The sequence below is a fragment of the Ursus maritimus genome, unplaced genomic scaffold (genome assembly GCF_017311325.1).
Source record: "Ursus maritimus isolate PB19 unplaced genomic scaffold, ASM1731132v1 scaffold_8, whole genome shotgun sequence".
NCBI lineage: Eukaryota > Metazoa > Chordata > Mammalia > Carnivora > Ursidae > Ursus > Ursus maritimus.
In genome coordinates, this window is record NW_024426996.1 from 25,547,653 (window position 1) to 25,558,521 (window position 10,869).

At 40.3% G+C, this 10,869-nt stretch overlaps 1 protein-coding gene across 1 annotated transcript in view; it reads right to left on the reverse strand.

The window, feature by feature from the left end:
• Positions 1-3,766: 3,766 nt before the first annotated feature.
• The window catches only part of AFM (afamin), a 22,556-nt gene continuing 15,453 nt past the window's right edge, over positions 3,767-10,869 (reverse strand). Inside the window, exons 10-14 of the mRNA XM_040625328.1 lie at positions 8,315-8,412; positions 7,164-7,296; positions 5,927-6,150; positions 4,996-5,128; positions 3,767-3,802 (exon numbers count right to left, since the gene is read on the reverse strand). Coding sequence (XP_040481262.1) covers positions 3,767-3,802; positions 4,996-5,128; positions 5,927-6,150; positions 7,164-7,296; positions 8,315-8,412 — 624 coding nt within the window. The remainder of the gene's footprint in view (positions 3,803-4,995; positions 5,129-5,926; positions 6,151-7,163; positions 7,297-8,314; positions 8,413-10,869) is intronic.

Below are 10,869 nucleotides of genomic sequence, written 5' to 3' on the forward strand. Positions count from 1 at the left end.
TATTGCCCTCTTTCTCTATGAACCTTGACTCAGCCTTAGAATCATTCACTGCTCAATGCCACAAGACAGCCACTATTAATTGATTGGAGCTGACACTTAAAAAAAAAAAGTAACCATTGCACATGTGCTAAACTAATTCCTCTTTTTTGTAAAAAAAAAGAATGGACAAAACTTTCATCCTATTGGAACTTTCATCTCAGAGTAAGAGATTCTTGAAAATATAAAATGATGTTAAGTCCTTCATCAGTGACTAAAAGTGGAATTTCAGACCAGAGGAAAAACAAGTAGTGAGGATTTTTTAAACAAAGGCAAGTGGATGAGTTTTCTGGTAAGACTCAAAAGACAGCACAGAATTTGTTCGCGAAGAGAGTGAGATCTTTACACTGACCTTTAAGATAAAAAATGGAAGGTGTACAAGACGCAGTGATGATTTTTAATAAATATTATTTCACCACAAACCTAATTCTTATCTGAGTCATAGAAACAGAGTTTGAAGGAACCTTAGAAAGACCAGGACTGGGTCCATGGATCCCACAGAAAATCTGGCTGGGGATTGCTTATGCACATGCAGTCTTGGCACTGATTACTGTACCATGAAGCCTACCCCACTTAGAATCATCGCTAGTACTAGAGAATTCTTCATGCACTTCATTCTGGCATGTTCTAGTCATTGGTTTGAGTTCTGTCTGAGCAATACAGAGTATGCGTGATGTGCCCTCATTCCAAATCCTCTCTTCTCTAGGCAAAATATATCTTTCGAAGAAACCATTCCTCTCTCTCCTCTCCTCCCATCACACTGGTTACGTTTTTTATTAGTATGTTCTCTGGCGCATCAGTAGAGGGTTGTATGGCAAGTTCCTCTGTAATTATAGAGTCTTGTGATTAGAGGCTGTTAGTCAATATCTAGCATTTCCCTGAGTGGGTGTGAACATTGAGGCCATGGAACGGGAAAGATGAACTCACTGGCAGTTCACAAAATGCACTTGAAGAAAGGGTGTTGGGTGCCTGGGTGGCTCAGTCGGTTAAGTGTCTGCCTTCAGCTCAGGTCACGATCCCAGGGTATTGGGATCGAGCCCGCATTAGGCTCCCTGCTCAGCGGGGAGTCTACTTCTCCCTTTCCCTCTGTGTTCTCTCTCGCTGTCCTTGCTCTATCTCAAGTAAATAAATAAAATCTTTTTTTTAAAAAAGGTGTTCATTGCCTCCCTGTACAATATGGGACTGCTTTAATTTTAACCCAGCAGGTTCCTGGGTCTCTGGTTTCGTATCTGCTGTGTTTAGCATAGTTTTGGACACGTAACAGAATCCACTGTTAGGTACCAAATTGAATTAGCTAACTGGGCTCTGATTCACTTCTGTTTGCTAAACTTATTATCCATTATCTAAGTAAAACTTTCTTCCTCTTCTTCTCATTAGTAAATGGAAGTGTTTGAAAAATGGCAAAAGGACAAAATAACTTCACAAAATAAACATCTATTATCTGCTGGCCATGGTATTGGCTACTTTATATAGTAATTTAATACATTTCTCTAAAGCCTTTGTGATATGGAGATCATTCTCCCACGTTATACAAAGAAATGGAGGTCTTGGACTGTAGGGAGCTTGTTTGAGGCCGTACAGCAAGTTAATGGCAGTAGGAATTTGATGCTTCCCCCCTACTACTCCCCCTACACCTTAGCTTAGATTGAGTGCCTGTTCAATGTGCTCCCGCAGCAGGGGACCTTTTCTATCCTTGACATCATATGTGATTGCTTGCTTACTCTCCTTCTCCCTTGCCATGGGGAACCATCTCTAACTGGCTCATGTTTGTACGCATAATGTCTGACATGCAGTAGGAGTCTAAAATATTTGTTGATGAAATAAATGAAAATCCCAAAGACTACACAGTAAATGCTATGCCAAAAGAACTCTCTGACTATTCTCATGTATTACCTCTTAAATGGTCATCATCTTCCATTTCAGACACTAAAACACCAAAAACTTTAAAAGTTTAGAAAACAGTCAGGATAATCAGGCCATGAGTGCATGACCAATATTCATTTCCTGGCTTCCCAGCCACCCCCACCCCCCACCCCCTGCTTAGACATCCCCGACAAGCACTTACATCTTCAACATTAACAACAGCTACAGCTTGGAATAGTAAGAGGCAAGAGCCATTGTCCCTGATGCCTTGCGTGCTCCTCCCTCTCTATGAATGACAGATTTTAGAAGTCATCCAACATGGCCACACCTAGGAGATAGGGTGTACAGAGGTCAAGAATATTGTTCTGGGATTAGAGGACTCAAAAGCTAACCTTGGTTCTGCCAATTACAATGAACAGATCAGTTTATCTTCCCAAGACTCAAGTTCCCTGTTTGTAAAATGGGAATTAAAATGATATCCACTTCAAGGCGCCTGGGTGGCGCAGTCAGTTAAGCATCCGACTCTTGGTTTTGACTCGGGCCCTGATCTCAGGGTCATGGAATCAGCCCCACACTGGGCGCTGGGCTCTGTGCTCGGGGTGGAGGCTGCTTGAGGATTCTCTTTCTCCCCCTCTCCCTACTCCTCCCACTTGTGCTCACACACGCTCTGTCTCTCTCAAATAAAAAATAAATCTTTTTAAGAGAAGGCATCTACTTCATAGAGTTGTCAGGGTTCCATGAGATAATGCACGAAAAGTACTTCGGACGATGTTTCATACATTGAAAACATTCAGGGGCCACGGGTAATGTTAGGAGCAGCAGCAACAGGAGGGCTGTCTGCCCTCAGCTCCTCATGTCCTTTCCAGTAGCAGCAAGGACAAGCATCTGTGAGGATTCTGCCCACACCATTGCTGCCTCAGAGCCCCGCCTTCCCTGGAGCGGCGTGCATTTGCCAAAGAGCTGATGATGCTAATGGAATGAATGCATCCTGATTGGTTAATTTGGTCATCAAGTTGACACATGACATCAGTCTTTGAGAAATAACTTTATGATCTTGTTTATTGCTCGCTACAATAACATGATTTCAGGGAAAGGTTACAGAAGAATCTTTTCACTGCCTTCTTCTCAGAAAACAAAATCCACCGCAGGACAGATAGGAAGTGGGTAAGTCGGTGTTCCTCTCTTCCCCCCACAACCTGGGAAGAAAAAATAGGATCTTACGCAACACAAGAATGTGAAATCGTGTAACTTGGGTGATGGGAAGTCACGTATATAGAAAACTGTGGTAAGGATGTTGTGCTTCTTAAAGATGCAAACCCACTCCCTGTGGCGGTCAGGCCTCTCTTCCCCAATGCTGAACATCAGCTTGTTCCTAGAGTTTGTGTATGAGTCTTACCTAAACTGCAGAGGACAGAGCATCCTTTACAGAGCTTTGTGAAATCACAAACAAACTGCTTTTCGTTTATGAACATGCTGTTGTGGCGAGACTCTTAGGGCAGGTTTACTGAGGCCTGTCTGCCCATCCTCCGCCCTCCTCTCCCTGTCAATATTCACAGATTTCAATTGCCTCTCCCTTCGGGTCCAGACAGCTGAGTGCGGTAGCAGAGAAGGACTGGGTACCTTTTGGCTCCCCAGAAAGCTGCGAGAGAAGTGCTACCACAAATACTGCCGCCCAGCGTGGTACAGACCCAGAGAGATGCGAGAGGACCAAGACGGGCCTATGGGGTACGAGGCATGTGGGGTGAACCAGAAACAGACACCGAAGCACCAGAAGGGAAAATCCTGGGGGGCCACAGAAGCTACATGGACATTTGGCATTCGGCGCAGAGAGCAGGGATTACCTTTGGTGGGTTTTACTTTGTATTTCTTAAGCAGCCTGGCTTTTGGCTGTCAATTTGGGACCCTGAGAGGGAAGAAAAAGAAAGAAAAACACATAGAAAAATTTAAGACATGATTATTTAAATTTGGAGATGCATGTTGCCTTGAATTTGGGGAAGAAAAATTAAAGCAGTCCCATCTTATACAGGGAGACAATGAACACCCTTTCTTCAAGTGCCTTTTATGAACTGCCAGTGACCTCACCCCTCCCTTTCCATGGCCTCAATGTACACACTCACTCAGGTAAATGCTAGATACTGATTAATAACCTCAAATTACATTAAACATATGTTGTAAAAGCTAATAATTTGAAACACACACACACACACACACACACACACACACACAAATTCCCCCAGACTAAGCACTCCCTTGGAAAAAGCAGAGGGCTGTGAACCAGAATGAAGACTATGTGTGAGCGTGCGTGTCTGTGACCAGGGAGGAAGGATACGAGTGGCACGAGTTTGCGTGTGCGTGTGAATTGTGAGTCTGGGGTAGAGCGGGAGTTGCTGGGAAAGGAATGGTGAGAAAGGAAGTTGGAAATCAGTGAAGAGCTGCTTCCAAGCAGCCGTCCATTGGGGCTGGCCTTCACCCGTACCTGGGAATCCTGGACCACCACAAGCTGGCGAGAGACTCCAGTCACTGAGTGAGAACACTCAGGGAGCATGTCTCCTCTCCTCCCCCGTCACTACCTACACCCCCCGACAACTCCTCCCTTCACACACATGCATGCTCACCTGAAGGATGCTGTGACAAGACCATGAAGGTGAGACAGCCACCCCTGAGAGACTTCACAGACTAATACCCTTCCTGCTCCCCTCCCTTTGGAGCTGATTATGATTTCCTTTGCAAATCAGTGTGGCTACTCGTTTTATTAAACTAATGAGGGATTCAAAACAGGACAGTATGCACCAATGGTATAATTCAAGGATGATTATCGCCATTCTCATTTACAGATGGTGAGGTACAGGTCAGTTGAAGTTGTATGACCAAGATGACTGGAATTAGAACCTGGGTTCTCCTGACACCTTTTTCTTACACCCTGTTGTTACCAAGGAGACAGTGCCGGGGTCCTTCAACTTGTGACCTCAGGCTCACGGTGTTCTCAGAGGCCTCAGAGACATCGCAGGGAGGAAGCAGGGTCCTATTGGGAGTTCTGTTGTCTTGTATGTGACCAGGAATACCAGCTGTGTTTCAGTGGAAAAGAAATAGAACTACCTCTTCATTAAAGCAGGCTTCAGGCCCCTCGGCTTTGCAACACTTCACCACCACGTTCGTGAAGTCCGTAAGCAGTGACCGCAGGGCCTCGTCTGTAAGTTCAGGCTTTCTCTTCACCAGATTGACAAGAAACCTGTGACTCAGAGGTGCCAAATAGAATTAATTAAAGACTTCTTTCTTAAGCTTCTCTTCTCCAAAACGCTTGTCACAATATCACATGTCTTGGGGGCGCTTCACTGGGGGGAGTACAAAAAGTTAAAATATTCGTGTTCAACTTGTGGGATGGATTTCATGGTAACATTCTTCAGAGGGTTATGTAATCATAAACAAAAATGATATAAAAATGTGAACATATATTAGGTCTTCCTTATGCACAGTAAGGTAGATTATGTGATTCCTTTTGGTCTTTCTAGAAAATTCATTTTCAAAACAACCTCTATTCCCTTTTTCTCAGTAGCTGAATGCTGTTTCCACTCCACTTATACAGACACTACCTCAATCCCCACAAAAAGTGTTATTCTTTAATATTTATATGTTGCCTGAGAAGATAAAATTCTTGTCCCTTTTAGACCTCTCATTTTTTCAAACATTAAGCAAGATTCTCAGGACAAATATCTATGACATTCCCTCAAGAAAGTCCAGTTCATTATGAACCTGCCCATGAGAGTTTTTGCTGGCTGCCCTAAGCCCCCTTTCCAAATCAGTGTACTGGACCCTCCACGCCTAGCAAAAGAAAAGACTAGCTAAGTTTTGACTTATAAGCAACAGCAATAAGTAGGCCCCGCTGCTTTTCTGGATTGGAGAGACTGGACAATTGGATGGAAGGAACAGGATTAGAACACCAAAATCACATATGCATTACAACACACCTTCTCATTAATTATGTGCCTTCAGGCTGAAGAAAAAGATGAATGGAAGAGAATGTTTATACCTGTCTTTCTTTCTTTGGAGCTCCTCATTATGAGCCTGACATAAGTCTGTGTGAAAAGTGAATAAATCTTGAGATGTAGATGGAGGCACATATGTTTTATCAGCTTCCAAGCCCTCAAAGCAGGGCCTTCTGAAGGCAAAGTTGGTTTTACAACAGTGGTCCACATCAGGGTTGATGTTCTGATTTTCATTTATTCCACATAACTCTCCAAGAACTAAATCCATCTGTCCCAATGAAAGTTGGAATTCAGATATGACTTTAAAACTCAGGGTTTTGAAATATGGTTAGAGAAACAGTTAGATTGTTCTATAATGACTGCTAACTGTACTCAGAAAAACCCATGCACTTGTAAACATGATCCTTCATACAAAGCAAAGTAGAAGCTTGCCTTATAACAAAATTTCATCCATTGCAATTCAAATGCCTAGAGGTTAATTTCTTGTTAGCATATATACAAATCTGTAATTGTAAGCAGAGACCTGCAAAGCAGGCAACTCAAAGTGGCAGCCAAACACTGTGGCCCTTTGATTTATTCCCTTCCTGGAGTGTCCTCCAGGATAATCTCCACCCCAGCCCTCAAGAGATACATCCAAGTTGTGATTGGGCCTGAAGCATCAGTTCTCTTACTGGCCTGGGGGACAAGACTGAATTTGTAACATTACTTAAAATTACAAAGTTCCTTATATCATTCTGAAACAGTATCATTATTCCTGCCATTTGCCCTAACAATTTTCAAATAACAAATTAGTAATAAGAAGTAAGAGGGGCTCCTAATAAGAAGTAAGAGGTGGCTCAGTCGGTTGAGTGTCCGACTCTTGATTTCGGCTCAGGTCATGAGCTAGGGGGCATGAGATCAAGCCCTGGATCAGACTCCACACGCAGTCTGCTTCTCCCTCTCCTTCTGCTCCTCCCCCAGCTCGCTCTGTTTCTCTCTCTCTTTCTCTCACTCTCAAAAAAAAAAAAAAAAAAAGAAAAGAAAAGAAAAGAAAAGAAGAAGTAAGAAAGATGATTTGGAGAACCCCAAGAAAATATTGAAGGCATTCTCCTTTGCTTCTTAGGATTGTGATGCAGTGAGCCCCCCCCTCAAAACTTTGACATTCCTTGCTTAACAATGTTGAAAACAATGACGAAAGGTATATAACTGCCTGATTGCTACAGCTCAATGAGTACAGCAGGTGTCTTTTTTTTTTCTTTTTTTTTTTTTTAAGGAATAGTTAGGCATGTGGGCCATGCTCACCAAATTATCAACGCAGGCAAACTCTTCACTCAGTGTGCAGCACGTGGTCAAGGCTGTCACCATTTCCTTGCCGAGAAAGGTCAGTTCTTCGGTGGAGAGCTGGGGGGCTATCTTCGTGAGTTTGATAAGGTAGCTGAAAGAACATTTGTCTGTTTGGTTCCAAACAAAAACAGATACCCATTTTACCTTGTCTAGCTACTTGAAACCCTAACTCTTCAAGGCTAGGGACAACCAAGGAAAGGACAACGTGAACCTCGGCTTTCTCATAAAATGGTAGAGAACTGTCTCTTCACGCCCTATTTTCCCACACCCTGACTCCTAGATTCTGCATTTTTGGCTTCCTCCTAATTTCATGGTAATCTCAGAAATTCTCAGATTTGCCTGGGAATATAGGAGCTCCCCAGCAGCAAATACCTTGGCTAGTATGTAAAATCCTGCTTGAAATCCCTTGCATAATTAAGACATATCTTAAAGGGAGAATTTAATTAATAGCTACATTGGAAGAGAATAATTTGAGATGAAATAAACTAATATCTTCAACAGGCTGATTTTGAGTTCTCAGTTAACGGCCGATTGCAAAAACAGTGAAATCATATCTTTTAAACTGTGTTTTGATTTAAAGATGTCTGGTTTAAACACACACTATATTAGCCTGGTAATTAATTAAGAGAATCCAGAATAAACTGTGTATTACTCATGAATGCTCACAAAAGTACTAAAAAATAAATATTAAAATGTTACACAAATCCAGAATTATTTCTATAAACTCAGTAAGATGGGTTCAAAATCGGGGCAAACCATCTTTTCCTTGGGAAATTCCAACAACCTGAAGTTTGCTCTATCCTCTGCCTTCACACATGGGGCAGAATCCAGAGATTCTGGCTTGGGATTGACAAAGGCAAGTCCAAGTGAAAACTTAAAGCATTAGAGAGTCAATTTTTCAGAATCCAGTCTTTCTTTCATTTCTAGCCTCATTCCTAATAAAGGCTTAATATGATAGCTTACTGCAGATTCTTGACCTTTGTGTTTTTATTCTTTCCCAGCTCATGGATTTGCCATCACTGAAAGACTGAGCTGAATTTTTGACACTTTGTGGCACTTTTTATCTTATCCTGGTCACAAGTGTTAACCAACTTGTGTAAGCAACTTACTAGTGTTTCAAGTCATCTTTCCCCAAGTTCTGGAAACGTTCACATTCTCGTTGCACTGTCTTGAGGCTTTTCTCAGTTGTTTCATTGAATTTGTTTTCCTAAAAATAAGAACAATCGTATTTATGAACATTTTATCTAAAATTTAATTATAAGGTTCATGTCAACTTGTTAAATAGCTTTTGTTTGTGCAGTATTTTCAAACAATCATTACCCCATATTGATAGTAGGTTTTTTATATGAGTGTGTAAGAAGTAAATCTTTTCAGCTATAAATCTAGATATGGCTTTTACTAAAGTTTGAAATTCCTAATTTTTCATCATCTTGTATATTTTTTAGAGCTTTCCAGCTTTACAAAGTATAATTCAAATCTTATGTTGACAATGATCATATTTGATTATCACTTTCAAGTGGCCAGAGTAGTCTTTCATTTTTACATAAAGGAAATCAGCCTTATGAAGTAAAATGACTTGCCTAGAATGACCCAGCTAGTCAGAATTGCCACAGAACTTTTTAATCATATTTGTCCTTATTTCGTGTTTTCTTTTTCATCGTTTAGATTTGGAACTTTAAAACTCCAATAATTATATTCAAATATTTGACAAGCTCTATCTCCTCAGCATAAAATTGGATATCTACTGAGTGGCCACCAGAGAGAAAACTACACACCAGTGAATGGGTGCTGTGGGGCACACTGTGGCTCCATATGAAAAAGAATCTTCTAGCACTGTGATTCATTTAAGGGTCAAGAACAGGCTCCTTTTAGGGACAGTGGCAGAACTAGACTGAAAGTCAAGTCCTCTTACTCCGTTGCTCAAATATGAACGGATGTAAACTGATTTTTATGGCAAGTGCAAGCAATGTTTTAAATAAAGCAAAAGAATTGGTATTCAAGGTCTTTGTCTTTCCATATGAATGTTAGGATTGTTACTATTTCTGTGAAAAATGCTATTGGGACTTTGATAGGGATTGCATTGATTGTAGATTGCCTTAGGTGCTATGGACATTTTTAACATTATTAAATATTCCAATCCATAAATAAATAAATAAATAAATAAATAAATAAATAAACAAATCAAAAGAAGCGCATATCAAATGAAGGAGAAACAAATCAGAAATGTCAAATAATTAATTTCTCTATTATATAAGGAATGCATATGAATTGATACTAAAACACATTAATTTCAACAGGAAAATGGATAGTGGTCATGAACAACTTATTCACAAGAAATTTATAACTACAATAGTTAAAATCATATGGGAAAAAGCTACCTTCACCTAAAAATCAAATAAATGCTTAAAACACAGCCACTTTTTTTTACATATAAATCTAGCAGTTAATTTCCTTGTGCAATGATGGCGAAGGCAGGGTGAAGTGGATATTTTCGATCACTGTTGTAAGACTGTATGCTGATAAAGCTTTCTAGAAAGTAACTTGGGCATTTTGGATCGAGTGTTGTTTTTTTTTTTTTTAAGTCTATATACTTTGACCTAATAATTTCCCTACAGATAACCCATCTTAGGAAAATAGTCATAAATATTAATAGAGGTGAATGGAATGAGATACTCACTTCAGAGTCACTTATAAAATTAAAAACCTAACTAAATGTTCACAATGTCCAACACACAGTAGAACAGTTAAATAAACCATGATGATGAGATTCCATCATTTAAAATAAAGTACATTTTGAAATCTGTTTAATGACATAAAAAGTTTTCTATGATAGTAACTTAAAAATAGGTCCAGGGGCACCTGAGTGGCTCCATCAGTTAAGCAGCTGACTCTGAATTTCAGCTTAGGTCACGATCTCGGCTCATGGAATGGAGCCCCACGTCAGGTTCCCAGCTCAGTGGGGAGTCTGCTTGAGGATCCTTTCTCTCCCTCTGCCTCTGTCCCTTCCCCTGCTCTTTGTGTGTGTGTCTCTCTCTAAAATGAATAAATAAAATCTTAAAAAAATAGATCCAAAAATTTAAGAAAGTATTATTCCAATCTTATTTTTAAACACTCATATGCATATATGCATAGAAAAGATGAAAGAAAATGTTAATTGTAGCTATTTCTCAGTGACATTATCAAAGTTTTTATTTTATCTTTGTAACTTTTGGTACTTTCCTTATCATCTTTGATAATCATTAATTATTTTTATAATCATAAAAAATCCTATATGTCTCAATAAAATGCAGAGTACATAAATAAAGATCTAAATGTGAAATATTGAATGGGAAGATTTTTTTTGCATCAACACACAGAACTAGTAGTTCAAACATTGTGCAGAAACTTAACATGGTATCAGTCTTCCCAGAGATCGGTTCTGCCCACACGGAATTTAAGTACAATCGGATGGGTCAATCACATTTCTTACCCCCTAGTCCAGAGTAAAATTTTGAGGTCAGGTATGGAGGATTTGTTGTTAGGCTTTGTTTTGTCTAGTTCTGTGAGCCCAGAACAGTGGGACCTACCGCGTGGCGGTAACAGTCTGGAGGGTTTTCCGTGTGGCAACACTCTTTCAGAAGATCCTCATACACTCCAGCAATTCTTAAAAGCTCTGGTATAGACA